General features: G+C 43.4%; 1 protein-coding gene across 1 annotated transcript; it reads left to right on the top strand.

Moving 5' to 3' along the window:
• The first annotated feature begins 277 nt into the window (after positions 1-277).
• mRpS24 (mitochondrial ribosomal protein S24) lies at positions 278-18910 on the top strand. Its single transcript, XM_084588053.1, has 3 exons — positions 278-353; positions 4808-5006; positions 18138-18910. Exons 1-3 carry the CDS (start codon positions 315-317, stop codon positions 18425-18427), a joined length of 528 nt encoding a protein of 175 aa, XP_084444179.1. The 5' UTR covers positions 278-314; the 3' UTR covers positions 18428-18910.
• Positions 18911-20347: the final 1437 nt, after the last annotated feature.

Here is a 20347-nt window from a genome sequence, read left to right on the forward strand (position 1 = left end):
AATAAAATACTAACACTGTTTTAATTTTACCTAAAGTTTATTTTTTAAAACATTATTATGTTGTATAATTTAAATAACAACAAACTAGACACATTAATTGTTCGTTGAGCGTTGCACTACCCGTCCGTACAAACTCTCTAACACATGGCAAAATCTACGTCATACAGTAAAGCAGCAAATTAAAACTTAAAACAATTACTAAAACATAAAATAAACAAAAAACAAAATTAAAAAAATTAAAACATTTTATAAAATTAAACACATAAAATATGTTATTGTTTAAAAGGGTATATGCGGCCCGACAATAGCAAGGTATGGCGGCCCCCATGAGTACGATGAGTGCGTTGTGCAAGGTAAATTTCTTTGATGTAAACAAAATTTCTCATCACTGAGTTCGTCCTTGCTTGCATGAGTTATGTTTTCGATATTTTTCGAACAGCTAGTGATAGTTTAATATGCAAAACTGTTAAAGTCAGTTTCGGGTTTTCTCTTTTGGAGGGTTTGAAATTGCGCATCGTGCAAGCTTCGTGAAGGGCACCAGAGTGTGATGATGGTCGGAGCGTTCAGTTGAAAATCTCAAGCATGTGTGCTCTCAGCTACTTCTGTGACGTGCCTCTATGGTTATAAACTTCCTGAATAGTTGTTGTTATTGGTGGTAAAAATAAAACATCGGAGCCTCCTTTTGCTGTGCCCTCATGTATCCGTGCCATAACAAGCCCTGTGGTGCGTCTTTTCTTTCGCTCCGAACTTAAACCTGCGTATGAAATATTTGATGAAATACCTTTAGGTACCGGAAGTTTGTTGGCTGCCTCTGTGCTCGTGTATCCTGTTTGGAAAATTTGATAAAAAAAGTGGAATTCAAACCTTCAAACACGCTCGTGCTTGCTTTTTTTTTTTTTCTTCTTTTTTTTTCTGGTTCAGTGTTGGGTTTGTTATTTCCGTATTGCGGGCACCTGAAGGTAGTCGTACACTTTTGCATCGCTTCTATGTCTACGCTGGGTGACCCTGCATTTCCTTGGAAAATGCAGCATATCACTTGTGCTGCAGAGGGCAGCGTTCCGGTTGGCGTAACTTGACCTGTTGTCACTGCACAGACTTTCCTAGCAGTGTTGCAGTAGCCGGCACGCCTTTCTTTCCTACTGGCGTTACCGAACCTCAGCAGCTGTTATGGCTGCCTCTGCGGCTGCGAATTTCGGCTACGCGTGCCTCTCATATTTGCGATCTTTGGCTAATCGCGGCCAATAAGCCGACACTCCTGTCTTTTATGCTGAGGTTATGTAACACCAACAGAAAAGACAGGTGTGCCGGCTACTGCAACACTGGGCTGCCCTGCCGAGTACTTGACATCTCTCCACTGCCGGGGCCACCTGCGAAGTAGATAGAGTCGAGCCCGCTTTTAATGGCCGCTGTTATAAAGAACGCTCGCTTATTACGAACGAGGGTGGAGCTACCTTCAAAATTAGTATTAAGGCTATGGCACCGCGTCTTAGACAAAACGAACTAGTTATAGCACCACCGCTCGGTTATAACTAGAGGGGCCACTGGGTATTCGCCACCGCAGCTCGAAGACGCGCGCTTCTCGCCAAAGCGGAGACCGAGGAGCGTCTCCCAGGTACTACAGCCCTGTAGCTCCCCTCAGAACAGAAAAAAAAGAAACATGTGCCGGCCTTTCCATATAACAGGCTATAAGATCGATCTGATGTGCATGCATATACCCTGGTTTTGTAGAGCATCTAATGTTGAAGCAGATTAGTGATAAGCGCGAGAAAGGAGCAATGTTGAAGGAAATGCTACAAACGGCCGCTGATCAGTAGCCATAACCAATCTGAATAGTCATCTGGTATGCCTCCCTGGCCCATCAGGTCCAGAGTGTGTGTTACTGTCTGGGTCAATGCTCCGCTCTCGGCGCTGCTGCCTCATGGAGGCATTGCACAGACAGTAGACATGCAATACATTCTGCGGGCACATACGCTGTAGTATCATCACTGCTGCGTCCTTGTCAGAAATCAAAGAGGTGGATGGCAACATATCACCAGATGCCTTGAATGCCTCTATCGCTATCGCTGTTATTGCATTCATAAAGTGGCCAGGAAGATGTGATCATGCTGAAGAACTTAGAAAGCAGCTTGGTAATATCTAACTGGCAACCACAAGCAATCATTAAAAGAAATCAATGGCAATGTTTGTCACACTTTGCTCTTCTTAGTTTTTTTTTTGGGGGGGGGGGGGGCTGCAAAAGGGCAAACCTGCTTACTACGAACTAACGATACAGTGACTGGAATCCACATGATTGTCAAGTTCACTATAAGTGGGCCTGACTCTGTTTGGTACAGTAGCTTTATAGACAGTGCGTATTTGCCTCGAGATTGAGCAGAATCGCCACCTAGCGGCATAGCGGCAAACCCTTCTCAGTGTGGATGCGTGTTCGCATTGTGCTTCAGCCCTTAGTGATTTACGTGCGTGCGTGCAGCATCTACAGGAGCGCTTTTTGCTTGTTTCGCAGTTCCTGTGCACTTTTGCTTACCTATCTGTCTCTTGCAAATGAAATATGAACACAGGCTATCCACCCCATGCTCCATTAAAAAAAAAATAGTTGTCATCAGTTGCGGTCTTTGGCGCCTGAGATTCTTTGACAAGTGGTGTCTCAAATGAAGCGATGCTGTCGTTAGGCGCTGTGTCAAAGCAAAGCAGGTTGCTGACGCCAATAAAACTTAATGCAAACGCTCAAAAATCATACATTTTCATTTCTGTTTGGAATACCACAACTACTGAAACTTGCGACCGCAGAGTTTGAACAAGCTACTCAGTGCCTTCTGCATTCATGAAAGAGTTGGCCGAGTGTTTCTTTTTTTTTTTTTTTTTTTTTTTTTTTTTTTTTTTGCTGTTGAACCTCTGTCGCAGTGTCTCGGTGGTAGGGTGCTCGACTGCTGATTTCGAGAACGGGGGTATTGATTCCAACCGTTTCGAAAGGCGCTCCTTGGCTGTGGGATTTGACTGCATCTTAAACAATCCCACGTGGTCAACGACACTGAGGCCCACCCCTACATCATCCGTCATATAGGCGATGTTGCATGGCACTGCATATCCGTAACGGCTATTGAAATGCTCGAATGTTTGGGAAGCAAATCTTCCCAGCACCTGTTACACTAAATATTACATAATACACTTAGATCAATGTACACTGGTAGCCCATTAGAATGATTAGGACCCCTTTTTGTCGGTACTGTCTTTCAAGCAAACTGGTTTCTGACAAGGGAAGTAAAATAGCTTCATACGGGCTCGGTGTTTAGTTAGGCAATAAATACAAATTTATGATCGCATATATAAGATGAACTCCATTTCTTTCAGGATAGTTTTATATCCAGCACCTGTTGGAAGTAAACGACAGAACCGCCCCAAGTCAACAATAATTACCATGATAAAGAAATCTTCAGCCTTCAAAATTCCTTGCCAGAACATGACAGTGACCAAGCGCAGTTTTTACGATGTCTTCGCAGCTACTGATTCATATCTTGCACTTTGTTACTGAAAATTAATCGCCAATTTCCTAAATTTTGTCAAGTGTGTAAAAGTTCTGTCACATAGTGAAATTCATCGTCATTGAAAAAAAAAAAATTACACTGCTAATTTACCATTTAGGAATATCACACTCATAAGAAATTCCTTATACTTCCCCCGGTTTCACAGTGCAACACTACCAGATTATCTGCCGCAAGAAGCATCCGCCTTGTTGTGAGCTCGGCAAACTCAATCCGCTCACCGCTCTACCCTGAGCAGTCAGCTTTCCTGTGCAGTGAGGTTTCTTGTATAGTGCTGGCGTGATCTCATTTTTGGATAATACTTGTGCCTGGTTGTCTAGCCAGTGTTGATGTCCACTCAGTCTATGGCAACCCGCCAGGCAGTACGCTGTCAGTGCAACATTTAACCTGCTTAATCCTCGAGTCAAGTACGATATAATGAACCAGGCTGCCTCGATTCATTCTAAAGTACTGCAGGTCAGAGCACGAACCTTGTATCTCTGTGGGCTTGACACTAAATGTGCTTGTCTCACTCCTATTAGACGCGTGCACACTGTTGAAAAGGTGATAAGATACGCCATGCTCAGGTTCAAATGTCAGGCCTGTGAGCACCATACAACGCAAAAAGCGTCCAAAGCGATGCCAGTAAATCTAAAAGACAGGTGGTTGCATGCCTTGTTTTCCGAAAATACATGCATCTACCTATTTTTTTTTTTTTTTTGTTTTGCTGCATTGGCGAAACCCACGGAATTTATTTGTAATATTGGAACACTCTAAACAGTAAATCGCTAATGCTTTGCATCAGGTATGTTTTCATTGCCAACAAACCCGCTGTAAACTCGAAAGCAGACATACGGCGCATGCGTTTCTGCGAGCACCGCCGTCTGCCGATGCCCACTATCGGAGCGACGGTGGCGCCACCTCTCGATCTCGCAGCGAATACCTCTGGTGCGCTATTGCTGCGCCGCCACGTTGCCTTCAACGCAGCTTGTGTTCAATACTTGAGACAAGCTGAATTTTGAGATTAAATTGAATTGGTTAACTGAAGTGATGCCAAAACTCATGTTCTGTACCAAGCCAGATTGTCTGATGCTCCTATTATCAGTATTTTTGATTGGCTGCCTCACTTCCAGCTACAATAACATCATGCGCATTGTTCGGTTTCTCTGGCCAACTAGAAATTAAAACATATGCACATAGCACTTTGATTTTTCTTCAAAATGCTCTGTTGAAGTGCTAACATGGTGTCTGTGTAAGGGCACTAAGTGGCTTCATTTTTTCATGCCCAGGCACTCGGACGGCTATGCCTTCCAGAGATTCTGCCGTCACCTGGCCATGCTGCTGCCTTGCACACAACAGCCACTTTGGAGAAGAACCGCGCGGGCCGCTACAGGGTGACACGCAATCGCAGCAGGCCACTAACTTATGAGATGGCTAATCCCCCCCATCAGATTGCTCATCGCAAGGCCTGGAACTCATGGAATACCAGTGCGTATAGTTTCTGTAATAGTTTGTGTTTTACAGGAGGGAACTGTACTCTAGACAGGGTAATTATTCAGCTCAACCATTTTTAATAAGAATAATCATGAGTTCATGTTGCAATTGGGAAGAGTAGTTTAGTTTGTTTGAACTTTATCACTTGTTACCAAATTATTGAGTCAGGAACAACAGAAGTGTCTTGAACTACTCCATTATTGATTAATGAGATAATCATGACTCCCAGTGGGTCGACATCTGCATGATGAAAAAAATCAGATTCAATGACTTTGCCATGGTACAGCCACTGAACCCACTGATCACGGAAGGCAGTTGCTGCTTATCTATAGGTGGCCTGCTGAGCGACATTGCTGCCAATGGCGCTTTCTAGTGTGTGTCGAGAGTACGATTCAAGCACACTGAGCAGGTAGAGATGTTGATGACACTGCAGAGTATATGGGTGTTAGCGGCACTGCAAGTAAGCTCAACTAGTGGCTGAGAAGTGTCCAAAATTCAGAAAGCATCATTTTGCAGCTTTAATTGACCCAACGCATAGACTTAGGGTTACAAATTTTATAGCAGCTGCTATAGTGAGGACTAATCCCATCCTTAACTTGCAAGAAGCATTTATATTCTACTTGTTGAGCAAGTGGTGTTCTTGTACGTTAATTTGCGCATGTTTAGAGCACTGTGAAATGCATATCGCGTATGCATTTTTTTGCTTGCGTAGGGTTAGATATTGCAGTGCCTTATCATTCAATCAGAGCTCTGAAATCTATATGTTTAATGTTGCACGGGGTTCAGAGAATCATTACTAAAGAAAAGTGTCTAAACATAGTGGCAGTTTTAGCAGTAGATATTTCGGCTGCTGCCTTGATCACAGATAGGCATCCATTTCATATATTTATTCCTCCATACTCATCGAACAAACTTATGTGTTTGAAAGAGAAGGATTGTGGTATCATATCCGGGAGTCACGATGGCTTTAGTTGCTTTTGAGGCAATGAACATTATATAGATATCGGTTGGAGCATTTTTTATTTATTTATTTATTTATTTATTTATTTATTTTTTTTTTTTTTCAGAATTCAGTAGGCTTTTGCAGGTTTATTTCTGTTGTTTCTGTTTTTTTTTTTTTTTTTTTTTCACAAATTTACTTGCTGCGGCATTGCACTCTTCCATAAGACCGTCGCTGTGCCAGGAATAAATTTATGGGTCAGTTCACTTCTGGAGGGGCTGCATGGGAGAAAAGGGACCCCTGCCCCCTATCTTCAATCTGCCCCTGTACTTTGCTGATATGATGTTGCATTTCTGCTAGGGGAAAAGCCACTTGGAGCTTATCTTGGTATCTTGGTCAACATGAGAAGTCGACTTATAAGTTGTTATTCCAGAAGTTGGTTGGATTCTGCTGGCTTTTATGGCACACAGGCAGCAAGGCCATCATGCGCTAAATGCAAAAGTCAATTTACCAGTATAGTTATTCAAGTAGAAATTTACTAGAGATTTACCAGAAGGGGTAGTTGCAGTTAGAGGTTTGTTCCTACAAGGGAGTACAAGGGAAGAAACAAAGAAAATGGCAAAAGGTAAATATTGGATCCATCGGACAAAAACGCTAGTAGAATTTACCTGTGCCCCACTACTGTGGCTCAGCGGGTAGAGCATTCTACTATTGAGCTGGGTGATCCAGGTTCGATCCCTGCTGGAGCAGCTCTGTTTCAGTAGAAGCAAAGCACAAGGTGCCTGTGTACTGTGTAATGTCAGTGCGTGTTAAAGCACCTTAGGTGGTTGAATTATCTGGTGGCCTTCATTACTGCATTCCTCATAGCCTGAGCCCCGCCGAGGTGGCGCACGACTACTGTTCCTAAGGGTTCGAAATCGAATCCCGGCCTTTGTGGCCGTTTTTCAATGGAGGCAAAAAGCAAGGCGCACGTCTGCTGTGTGATGTCAGTGCACATTAAAGAACCCTAGGTGGTCGAAATTTCTGGAGTTCTCCACTATGGTGTATTTCATAGCCCGAGTTGCTTTGGGATGTTAAACCCAGCAAAACCAAACCAAACCTCATTGCCTTAGTCACCTTGGGACATTAAAAACCCATTTTAAAAGAAGCTTACATCTAAAACCTTGGTTGCCTCAGTTATCTTTGGGCTGGAGTGGGACATGACATGGTCTGTGTGGAGACTGCAGCTATGGAACTGCTGCTTAACTGTTGCAGTTGCTACTACCACTCAATAGCCAGTTATCAGGACTTCAAGGATACCATTGTTTTTTGGTTGAAATTTCAAAGCTTAACTCTCATGTGTAAACTAAATGGGTACACTGGGCTTTAAAAGTTTTGTTTGGAGCACAGCTTTTAGGTGCCCGTTACTGGCTTGAGCGGCATCGCTGTTAACATTGGCGTGGCAGCCAGGCAGTTATGGAGGGGCCCGTGGGGCCATCTTATCATAGTTAACGCTGGCCAACCTGGTGTGCAAAATTCTGTTTGGCCTCCTGCAACTGGCTGTGGTCACCCAAAACAGACATCACGGACAGTTTGGTGAATGGCAGCATTGGAATCGCAACATTCTACACTCAAAGGCGAAGCTCAAGTGTACTTGGGACAAAGTGACCCGTTGGGCCACCCTGTTGCAAGTTGCAAAGGCTAATCGGGGGCACAAGATCCTGACAAGGTAGACACTTGGGCATGTTGGTTTGACATTATTGGTTCAGCACATACGACGAGGACTTGAGGAGACACAGACACAGTGCTGTGTGTGTGTGTCTCCTCTCGTCCTCCATTGTATGCGCTGCACCGATAAAACACAAGATCCTGCTTAGCCTCGGGCAACTTTGCGTGGCCATGCAGAGTGAAACACTACCTGCCATGACTAGCAGGTAGCAGAGTGGAGAGATGGAAATTCCCACCCCGCATATGCTGGGATCGGAGGCAAGAAGGTTAGAGGATGAAGGTAACGTGTGCAGATTGCACAGCTGGAATGGGGCAGCGATGGGAAGAATCTGCTGAGTGGCTACTGTGGAAAGAGTAGGTGTTGACGAGGGCTGAAGAATGGAAGCAGAAGGTAGAGTTGGGCTTGTTTGTTCGTGTTGGAAGGGAAGGACGAAAACAGCGTTTACAAATGAGACAGCAGAAAAAGGAAAGAAAAGCAACACATGTGTTTAGTCTTTTTCTGCTGCCCCATCTTTAAGCACTGTTTTTGTTGTTCCCTTCCAGCTGAAGAATGCGTAACCTGTTGGCAATGCTTCCAGGAATTTTCAAAGAATAGAATATGACGAGAGGGCATGACTGCACTGTACAGAAAGCCGGGAAAGAAATGCAGAGGAGTGAGAGGTTCCTGAAGGGATAGCAAGGCAGCAGCAGAAGAAGTAAAGGTGGATGTGCAAGGTGGGAAGTGGAGGAGGAGGGCACATCATGGCGGTGCGCATTATGTGCGAAAAATAATGAGCATGCCTCTGGCATGTGGTAGTTGGCAGGTCATGGAGATTGCGGGCATGGGGGTGATACAGGGTGTGTCCGAAAAGTAATGCAATTATTATTATTATTTTTTTGGGGCGCTACTGTCGGTCCTACTGCGCTTGGTTTGGTTGGGATAGGTGGAGGCGGTGCTCAACTTTTGTTTACAGTCTGCTGTAAGCTCTGGGAGCGTCAGGATTGCTGTTTGCGTGTACCCACTTATAGTACCTTTGTCACGATAGTACCCTTGTCACGACATGCGATGGCATCCGCACACGAACAACTGTATGTGATCGTTTTGTGATGACTCAATAAGAGTCTTGCTGACACCTATCAAATGATTCAGCAAGCCTATGGGAAACCTGCTTTGTCATGTTCTCATGTTTTAAGGTGGATGAAGGAGTTAAAGGTTGGCCGGAAAGATGTTGATCATGAATCCCGCTTAGACAGCCATCAACCAGAAAAGGGGACAAACATGTATCTCGTGTTCGCAATATTTTGAACACCGACAGTTGAATGAATGTGCACATGATTGCAGAGACGCTCAATATTCCAAAAATAACCGTGCACGACATCGTAAGCGAAAATTTAAACATGCGAGAGGTGTGCGTTAAGCAGGTCCCCAAATTGTTGACTGACAACCACAATAAAAACCGAGTGGTGATTGTGAGCGAATGTTTGATCCTTATTTGAATCTCGAAACTCAACCTGATTTTTTTTGGGAAGCGGCATTACCAGCGACGAAACATGGCTATTTGAGTGCGACCCTGATGCAAAGCACCAAAGTTCTGAATGGCACACCTCAGAGTCCCTTCACCCCAAAAAGGCAAGAATGAGCCAGTTGAAATTGAAAACAATTCAAGCTGTCTTTTTTGATGCCAAGGGCATTCACAAAGACTTTGTGCCCCAAAGACAGGCAGTCAACACTGCTACTACTGAATGTGCCCTATAAATTGAGAAAGGGTCCTCCGAGCGTGAAAGGAGATCACTGATACCTGGCAGTTGCACCATGACAACACTTCAGCCACACGTCTCTGCGCGTATGAGTTTCTGGTCAAGCACAGCTTGGTGTTACTGCTCCAGCCCCCTATAGTCGGGACCTGGATCCGGCAGATTTCTTCCTGTTCTTGAGAATCAAGAGCACCCTAAATGTTGTCAGTTTTGGCAACATTGAAGCGATCCAGACCGCCATGACGAAGGCTCTAAACGAGGTTCCTGTCAATGCCTTCCAGGATGCGTACAGTGCATGGAAAAGTCACCGGCAAAAGTGTCTAGATGCCAAAGGGGACTACTCAAAGAATTTTTAATGTTTGTAACGCTGTCTTGAATAATATTTTTGCTACTGATAAAATTGCATTACTTTCCGGACACACCCTATGCACTACTGCTCCTGACGTTGGCAGCCGCTATAGTCGGATACAGGTTAAGAAAAAGCGGCAAACAGCCTTGAAACAACCCCCTTTTTCAAAACGACCCCCCTTCATTGACCGATGCCAATGGCATCGCTCCAGTGACGTCACGGCACACACGGGAAAAGAAACAAACAAACAAAGGAATGTGTTCTACGCTCGCGGTATTGCGGACTTTTACCAAAATGGCCGCCTGGGGTTGTCGCGTCCTTCCCCACCGCTGTCGCCAGATAGATGCGCACATACTCCAACGTTAGTGTTATGTACTGATATCTCAAGGTGGGATTCGGCAAAAAGCGTCATTTGTGGGTTGTGTAGAGGTATTTGTATGCGGGGGGGGGGACAACGATCGCTGTAGCATTTCGGTACCACTTGACGTGCTACTGGGAGACCGCCGCTGTCTACTGTGGTACTATTTGTGTCATTCTTCGGTGATTCAGAACATTGTGTGCCATACAGCAGTGGTAATCGCCTTCCGAGGATGTGCTTTTTTTGTGCGTGAACTTCTAAGTGTAAGCGTGTGTGTTGATCGGGCTCCCGTTTCATCCCTCCGATGTCGGCGAAAATACATTGCTGCCCATGTTCTTGTCACACCAGCGAGCGCGAAAGGTGATGGCAACTGCTGGTTCTTATTTATCTGGGAATGCGCCTGTAAGTGTTTGATATTCGGTTGGTGAGTAGCGCACGGCGATAAAGCCAGAAAGAGTTATGAGATGAACAGAGAGAAATGTAAATGAAGTGTCAAGCACTGCATGCCCTTTTGGAGCATATATACCGACCTATTTGTCTGAAAGCTGTGCTGGGTGCATTGTGATCCAGTTTTGCTAATTTTAATTTGCTTTGTTTCTTAAATCTGTATGTGATCAAAAAGCGCCAATAATACAAAACAAAAACTTTGCATTTCTTGATCGTGAATGCATACATGCTGCCCAGTTAGTTTCGAGACTGCTTTTCTCGCTTGTGCGACTCGGTTATGTGCTAAGATAACACTGTTATGTTACCTGCCCTGTGTTTCTGTCGTCTGAGTAGCTCTCGGAATTGTAAATAAGAAGCTTTGCTGGCATAGCCGCCTGCATGAACACAAGCTGTGAAACTAATTATACCATTCTAGACAAAGAAGTGCACCCTTCAGCATTTCTCACATTCTCACTGCTGTATAAGAATGCGGTCCTTTGTCAGTTTTCTCTTCTGTCAAGCTAATTTGCACATGTTACTGAAACCTAGTATTAGAGGCCGAAACTATAGCACTCGTTAAGTGCTGTCGATACTGTGCTGAACATGCTTGCACACTGTTGTATTCTGGTTTGGTTTCACATTGTTTAACATACCAAAGCGGAGGAGAGGAGTTTAACATCAAAGATTATAAGGAACACTGTAGTGAAGGAATAGCAGTTTTATTAAGCATTTGTGTATGTCATAGACCATGGTGAACAATGATCATCCACAATTAGCACTACGAGGCATTTGTGCTACCGTAGGCATGCGTTTATTCGGGGGGCTCAAAGATACTCAGCCGCTATGCCTAACCTTGTGGCGCACAATAAGGTGTAATCAGCGCCAAGAGAGTGGGCCTCTTCATTTTCAGGCACAGCATAGCACCGGTACATGCCAGTAGTGGACATGGTGATGGTTTGCACGCTGCACTACATGCAGTTTTCACCTTGTGGTGCCAGTATTCACCAACATACTGTTAATGTGAACAACACCTTTCTTATGTGCTCACTGGCTGCATACATTGGATGAGAGAGCCTGAGCAATTTTTGAATGGCATGGTGTTGCTGAGTTATAGTAACAGTTATAGAGCCTGAAAGACCAACGTGATACACAGGTCAAGGCCACTGCATGTTTCATTAAGCAGACGCTAGTCCACCGAGTAGAAAATTACTTGCTTTAAAAAAAAAAAAATATAGGTAGGTTAAAGGCACCCTGTACATGACAAAGATGTATGTGCAAATTAAGTTATTATCCATTTTAAGCTCCACAGCGCTGCCCTGGGCTCTTTGTCGTCACTCAAGGCTAAGAAAAAGCTGCAAAGTGGGCACATCTCAACACCTGTGTTAGAAGCCAGCTAGCCATGCAAATGGCAGATTGACTTCCACACCACGCATACTATCAGGACTGCAAATCTGATGAGATATGGAACACTGAAGCAACTGTTCTCGTCCTGTCTAATGTGTCAGAAGACACATTTGGCTTGAAACATTGAAGCAGGTCATTTTTAACCCTCAATGTGCCAGAAGACAATTTTGGGTTAGCCAGCTACACAGACATGCACCTTTCATTTATACCATAACATGGGCAAATTTAACATCACTTTCAATGAGCACCACAAGTCTTTGATGCCATTTGCACAGTGTCACATGATAAACCTTAGTGTCGCTCGCTGCAGATTGCATTAACCTCTAAATGAGTTTGGCAAAACTCATGCTGTACAGGAGAGGAAAGTCTCTCTCTGTGGAGAAAATACCTATAGGGTGACAGTGTGGCCTTATTTCCAGAAAAAGTTTAGAACAAAGCCAGTGTTGTGGAGCCTAGAGTAACTGTGCGCTTGCTGTCAGTGCACAGACCTGCTACAGAGCACACTGTCAGCATGGCACTAAATCTCCTTATTTCCAGATTTAAAAAGCAGGTTCATCGGATGCTTCTCTTTGGGTAGGTCAGTACGGGTTCAGAAGACGTTAACACTGTATCCAATATGTTGGCCCCGAGTTCGTCATGTTGTTGCCAAACGAAATGTGTCGTTTCATGTCCACATGGCAAAACCAATTCGCCCATCAGTTCGTGCTTTCATGTATACTGTATTTCCAGAAAATGACTCATTCTGAATGACACTTTTCTTTCGTATATAGTCTTGAAGAGAACTAAACTCATTGGAAAATGACAATGTCACTGCTGAATCAGAAGCCAATCTTGGCTGAACGAGCTGCACGCTATGCACTGTTGAGTTAATTACAGCAAATAAGATCAGGAATGAAACACCCAAACTGCTTTCCTCGTGCCGACTGCTATATCTGAATGGCAGTGAGCACCAAGCCAGGCATATGACACACACACGCCACTGAATTAATCACAGCAGGTGAAAAAACAATAATACTGAAGCAGCTTTTGCCGCGATCAAATCGGCAGCAATCTTCTTCACAGTTGGGATCTCATTACGGCGAAAAAAACCGATGTACACAAGACTGCAATGCGCACTTTATGAAGTCATCATACACCTCTGTGCGTCGTCTCTTGCCTGCGTTTCGAGGGTGCTTCCGGGAGGGCGTTGTAACTTTTCCATTATTTTCCTTCACCTCCTTTTTGACATCCAGCACCAATGCCATGCTGACTCCAAGAAGGTCACTCACTACCGCACATGTTTCTTCCACGCTACGCTCCGGGTGCTGATACCTCAAGTGAACATACGCATTTTAGATCATCTTCCATCCGCAACTGCAGATGATACGGCCGCTCTTATTCTTCTCGTACCACTTATGAGGCATGGACTTTAACTCTCCACAATCCTCACTCAAGAAGGATGAAATGCATTCCGATGTTACCTCGTAGGGCTCCATAACGGAAAAGAGATGCAGTGAAGTGCAGAACAACAAAGCGGTTTTGTGAAAACTCGACTGTGCTGAAAATCACCTTCAGAATACATCGGACAAACGGGAAGATGTGTTAATAAGAGGCTCCTGGAACATCATAATGACTGTGGGAAAATCAGCCACCCTGGAAATCTTGCGCAACATTGCTTGCGATGCGAAACTGGCTGCAAACCATTATTCCACAGGACTGAAATTGTAGGCAAACAAAAGGAAAGAATTGAAAGAGAAATCGTAGAAGCCTTCTTAATTGAGTCGGCAGAAAAAGATATGTGCGTTAGTACACCATCTGTGGCTCTCACAAAAGAGGAGCTAGATATGATAGCTGTGCAGATGCAGAGTTGTGGTCGAAGTGATAACGTGCGTGATCACGCGCATGAATGATGTGTTTGTGATTTGACAAGAATGCTATATGTATATATGTACGTGTTTCGTCGATAAAAATAAATAGTTGTAAGTTTGCGCTTCATTCGTGTGTCGTCTTCCACTTCTCTCTGTCTATCAAGTAGCGCAGTATTCCACAGTATGATCAACCAACTGGCCCCCGTGTTTGCATTGTTCAGAATTTGGTGTTTTACCTGTTGTACTCTGATGAGCAAGCAACTATTGATCGGATTAAGTAAATGCATGTATTTTTGCTGGAACTCACAAAGCATTTAGGAACTATTTACCAGCACGCACTCACTCAAAGAAACCACGTTCCAAGCACTGCTCGTAGGTGCAAGGCGGTCAACCGTGACGTCATGGTATAGCTCGGCAGCTATTGGTTGAGGGATCCTTTGATAGCTGGATGGCGTTTTTTTTTTATCCTGTATCCGACTATAGATGGCTAGATGAGATAAAAATCTAGCCTGTGAGCCTTGGATTCCCATTCAGATATGCAACCACTGGGATAGCTAAGCATCGAGTGCCAGTTGAAGGATGATTATGTGCGAAAATATAGAGTAGCCTCTAACTTCATGTATATAGAAACATATCTCACTCAAATTCTTTACCTCAGCATATTGCAAAACTGAAGTACCTGAAGAGCTGGTCTCTAACTTCACAGTACCGAGTACTTTTGGTCAATTTTGTATTAATGAAATCACAACTATGGATTATTGAAATAACAGGCATCTTTATGTAGTGATTCTAAATGTGGCATTTAATTTCAGGTCAAGCATTTCCGTTACACTTGCATTATATGTTACTCATGTTTTTGTGATTAACTTTCAGGAATTTTTGCTTTGGAGAACTTGCTAAAATCCATGTCATTAGTTTTACCTTGCATCAAGGGATGAAATAATTGTCATCCTGCATATCACAGAATTTAAATTATAGGGTTTTGAAGTTGCCACTTTGGAAACAGGAAGAAAAGTTTGTATTTGTTTTTGAATTGGAAGTTTTAATTTTTTGTAACTCGAGGTCTGTGACAGACGGCACTTAATTTTAACCTTATTGCATTTCTTGATGTCAGGCAAATCCAATGGCATGTATGCATTTTAGCAAAATCCATCAGGAAACAGTTCTTGAAAGGTCATCTCAAATGCACATAACATATTGCATAAGTGCTCAGGCAATTGTTTTACATTAAATTAAATAACATATTTAGAATCTGCAGACATAAATACAGGTTCTCTCATAACAGAATTACACAGCAGTTCTCTTTAATTATTCTGCTGTACTTCATTGGCACTGAGAGTGAACATGTTTGACAAAACCACCTATTGATTTGCCGACTTCTTCAAGAGGTGTAGTTATGTCAGCCGTTATTAAGCAGGCAGCACATTCAAAGCAGTCGAGGTTCGACAGACATGACGTTATTTTGGGTGAATTAGGCATTTTCAGTCACTGCAGTTACGTCTTGCAGTTTCAGCCAGATATATTGGTGCTAAGATTGTCAGCCATTGCAGATTTTATGAGAGGACACCAGGTTTCAGTGAGGAATTTTGAAACCGGGCTTGCACTGGTCACCACGGAAGCATCAGGAGGCTGCCTTTGTTGTGATTGCCTTTAGCCATTTTAGTACACAAGCCATGGTAAGCCTGTTGGTTCTCCAACCTTCTGGTGCTGCAAAACTGTGCCTTACACTGTTTACACAAAGCAAAATAGTTGGCCTTGTTATGTTTTATTTTTAGCAGTTCCTTATTTTCTTCACTGTCGAAACTCAGTCAACCCACTCCTTACACATTTTTGCAACTTTAGGATGGATTTCTTTTCAAGTGTACTGTAAGCAGCAATCACTCTCTGTTTAGTCTAGACCTTTTACAGTGCGAGCGCATGGGCGCTGCCATATTTGATCATGTGACCCTTCCGCCATCGCCGGCCTTCTGGTTTGACGGCTTCCAGCGTGCTGGTACTCGGCTGCATGGTGCGGCGTACCCGCTATCACTGGGGCAATGAGCTTGTAGGCACACAAAAGACTTCATGTGAATGCCCATAGTATGTGTAAGTGCTTTAAGTTAACCTCGCAGTTCATTTATTACGTCTTCCAAACTGTCTGCATTGGCTAGAACGTTTCGACAAACCCGTCAGCCGTCGACTTGGTTTTTTTATTTGGTTTTTTAATCAATTCCCTCTCTAGCTCTCTGGAAAACATTTTCTGTAAAATGAATAGATTATAAACTGATTATCCCCTCATACCTATTTTTTTTTAAATTTTATTGCGCAAAGTGCGAATGCATATGTTCAGACCGTGCTGGCTGAGACGCATTATGAATGTTCACCATTTAACATTGTGCACAATATTTACTGCTCAATATGGACGCACGTGTAAACCCCGACAATTGATAAGGTATAATTTTACCTCCTGTAAACGTCCTGGCTTCAAAAGACTATTGCTGCTTGAAGGCTGCATCAGGCGCTCAGCAGCGTTCATCGGCGCTGCTGGAAACTGCATCAGAATTCAGAACCCACAGTAGGCAACCCAAGTAAGCGGGGATATAAAAAATCTTATCATGGTAAATTTCATCATTGTCCGTGCATTAGTTTCATAAAAGCAGCAGTTATTACATGTATTGCAGCAGTGCTTGTGTAATTAAAGTTTGGTTTTGTTTGTGGGGTTTAAAGTCCCAAAGCGACTCAGGCTTTGAGTGGAGGACTGCGGAAATTCCCACCCCCTTGGGGTTCTTTAATGTGCACTGATATCACACAGCACACAGGCGCCTGGGTTTTCGGCTGCATCGAAAAGCAGACGCCGAGGCCAGGATTCGATCCCGCATATCCTTGGAAAGAGTACCTAATTAAAGTAAGCAGATTCACTGACATGCCCACACTGACTTCCCTTCTCTGCACAATCAATTCTTATAACTGCTTATAACGTCAAGGTACTTCTTAACGCCCTGCAAAAATAACGCGGCAGCAGTGTAAAGACGCAATATACAGTTTCTCAGAAAACGTCATACAGTTCCCATGGCTACTGCCGGTGCTAAAATGAGCTGGTGCGTGAAGTATAGCCTTTCTCTACATTTCACAGGCCGTTTCTTGTCCCAGAAAGGAACAATAACTCGTAATACATCTCCGAGAAAAGAGTAGCCTAGGTCATGATGTGCACCTTATGTAGAAAGCATCGTCTGTTCTTCCCGCCAGTAAACAACAGGATCATTAGCTCTGCTTCCTTGCAGAATGCTTTAACAATACAGATGACACCTGCATCAAATCAGCTGTTTGAAAGTCGGCTGACATTCTTACACAAGATGCACAGCAGCAGTCTGCACTGCACGCCAATGCGTTCCGAAGGCCAGCAACGATGGCCGTCATAGTGGCGCCACCTGTTAGGGAACAGTGGAACTACTCACTGTAAACGGTCTATAGGGCTTAACATCCCAAACCAACATTATGGATGTCGTAGTGGAGAGCTCCACAAAATTTAGCCACTTAAGATTCTTTGACGTGCACTGACGTCACTCAGTACATGGGTACTTGGTGTTTTGTCTCCACCACAATGTGGCCTCTGTGGCTGTTCAAACAGTTGCCCTCATGATCAGTAGTCGAGCGCCATAACCACTGAGCCTTATGATGGGATGCAGTAACCACTTTTGGGTTTTGAATTTATTTATGTAGTTATGGTCAGCAATTCAATGAGGCTGTTAGAGATGATAGCTAAGGCAGCTTTCGAGCTATAAATATAAATGATTTTTGGAAAGGACTTCTCGTTATTAAAACGTGCTGACGTGCTATAGTCAAGGTGTAATAGTAGTGTATGTTGGCTGGTATCTGAAGAATCACCAGTGCAGGATGTTTAGTACTAGCAATGTCTGAAATGTCCGAGCTACATTTATGTTCATTCATGACTTGACGTAGCAAAAATGAGTTAAGGATCTGAAAGGAATAATACCATGCTTGCTTCATTACAAACCAGTCGGGGATAACATGACTGAGCCAGGCTGTACCTAGATAATTCAGAACTCCTGCTAAGGTCATTAGGCATTCAGAGTAACTTGATTTACTCCTGTTTTGCGTTAAGCAGTTCAGTATATGAACCAGGTGCTGTTAGTGAGTACCAATGAAGATTCAAGAGGATGCTGGAGAAATGGATTGAACTATGACTTGTGATGGAGTTTTTTTTCCTTGTACTTCTTTTACCAAAGAAGCCAGCTGCCTTGTTTGTTCCTTGCCCAGTTGTTTTCTTTATAGTATCTCCTGACAAAGAATATGCAATGCGCTTGGTTTTATGGGAATTCTCAGGTACTACTCTTCACCTCTCACCTTGTGTCCTTTCTAGGCAATCTACAAGGTGGCTTAAGGCGCTCAGAAACCTTAGTGGAAGACATGTTCATTCGCAAGTTCATGACTGGCACATGGCACCGTATGTTTGTTTCGGAAATCCTCATCAAGCGCCGTGCCAACATGATCTTCATTGGGGGCATTGTGCAAAGAGTGGTGATTCCTCGCAAGTTGTACTTCCTAATTGGCTACACTGAGGAAATCCTTGGCTACATCCTCAAGTGCCCAGTCAAGCTGGAGCTGCAATCAGTTGCTGATCGCAAGGACATGGTCTTCAAATATATCTAGGTGGTCATGTCCACCTTGTGTTTCCATTCTGTGTGGAAAGTTGAAGCTGCCCTGGACTAGGCTGGACTTGATGTATTAATTACAAATGTGTTGTGGTAGCGCACTACAACCTTCGATGTTTGCATCTCGGTAAAGGAGGTTTTTCCCTGCGCCAGTTTTGTGCTCTAAGGAAGGCTGTTGAAGATTTGTCATTTTTGTTCGTATTTTATTAGGATTTATTGAATGCCATGTTAGTTCAGAGGTTTTTTTAAGCACTAAATTGTGTTGCAACTTGGCTGCACCACAGACGTCTTACATTACCCATTTAAATGGGCAGCTTCTGGAGACCAGTCATTCGGTGATATGGGGTCAAACTAGGACTACAGCAGAAAATATTTCTGATCATGTTGATTGCTACTTGTTGATCTATGCTGCTGTTCAGAATGTTTTGTACAGGTGATATGAGTGTACACTGTGGGACAATAAAAAGAAATGCAAAGCAGACTAAGTTATATTTTGGTGTTAGTCTTGCTAAATACGTGAGATCCATTACTTCATAAAGAAAACTCTGCAGTCAATGAATTTTGATTTCTACAGCACTTTGAATCTGCCTTAGGGGCCCAAATCTAAACACTGAAACAACTTGCACATTCCTGTTGGGCTTTAACTACTTACTTTTCGCCTTGTACATAGAGAAAATATTTTATAAGAGCTGTTAGATGATTTTTACCTTTAGGGATGCATTTTATTACCTGCTTGATGAGGGACCTGCTACTGGAAGTACAGGTCCCCATCAAGTGGATTTATGTGATTACAAGTAACATTTTTTCTGGTCATTTAATACTCGTTGCCATTTCTTGTACTATTTTGTTGAATGCGTTTGTACCAAATGATGCATTTAGTAAGTTGAAATTAATGCCATTTAATTGGTGATTACTGCATGAATGCAACCTTCTTTTCCTGCTGCACAATTTATTGTTAAAAAAATATGCTGTATGAGCACCGTGATTGCCTGTCTTCTCAAAAGGTTAGTATTTAAGTGACTAACAAAGTGCATGTATGTGAAAGAGGATCTGTAAGGGGAGCTGGCAAACAGGGGCCATTAAAGCTGTCACGCCATATCCAGCCGGAGTTTAAGTGTCCCCACACCTCCAGTTATGTTTTCCTCTATTGATGTCTTGTTGAATGTAACGGCTCTTGCAAATGCTTGCACTGGAAAGCAAACAACACAACTTTTATGATAATATGGTAGAATCATGCTAATTGCAATCTTAGCGTCTTTAAATTCATCATTATACTGTATTGAAGTTTTATATCAGGGTGCACAGTCCTGTACAAAAACTAATTTGCCTGGAAGAAAATGTCTTGGTACCCCTCTGCTGTTGCAGCTGGCAGTAGCAAATACCTAAATTTAGATTTTTCTTTTGGTGCTAACCAGAATTGTACTAATAAAGTTGACAGGCATTATTTAGCATGTTTGCATAAGTACCAAACCTGAATGACTTATGATCTAATGTTATGGCAGGCTTAAACTCTTAATTCTTGTAAACTCACTGCATACCTCGCATTCTTGTTTTTCAGCATACTGATAAGCGCATCTGTTAGGTATCAATGTGGTGTGAGAAAGAAATGTAGGTAGCCTCAGAAGTGGTGTGTCTTGTAGGTTTGGTAGCTTGGTTCCTTTGTATTATACCAGCAAAAGAACCAGCCAGACTAGCTGGTGCTTTATGGTTTTCTTGAGGGTGGTGTTGGTGGTGAAAACTTTTATTGTCCGGAAGAGGCGACACCGGAGCTCCGGCACCGCTCGCAGGCGTCCAGGGAGCCCGATGTCACCCCAAGAGGCAGGGGCTAGTAGACAAAGCGGTTCGCCGCTTCGGTTGCCAGTCGGACAATGTTGGCCTGTGTCGCCGGGTCTTCGCTATGAAGCGCGGTCTCCCATGC

The sequence above is a fragment of the Amblyomma maculatum genome, chromosome 1 (genome assembly GCF_055883805.1).
Source record: "Amblyomma maculatum isolate TAMU_Amacu chromosome 1, ASM5588380v1, whole genome shotgun sequence".
Classification (NCBI taxonomy): domain Eukaryota; kingdom Metazoa; phylum Arthropoda; class Arachnida; order Ixodida; family Ixodidae; genus Amblyomma; species Amblyomma maculatum.

Coding starts and splice junctions, on each gene's coding strand:
- mRpS24 (XM_084588053.1), top strand. CDS start 315: ATGGCGGCCCCCATGAGTACGATGAGTGCGTTGTGCAAG. Junction 354..4,807: donor CGATGAGTGCGTTGTGCAAG/GTAAATTTCTTT, acceptor TTTCATGCCCAG/GCACTCGGACGGCTATGCCT. Junction 5,007..18,137: donor CTGGAACTCATGGAATACCA/GTGCGTATAGTT, acceptor TGTCCTTTCTAG/GCAATCTACAAGGTGGCTTA.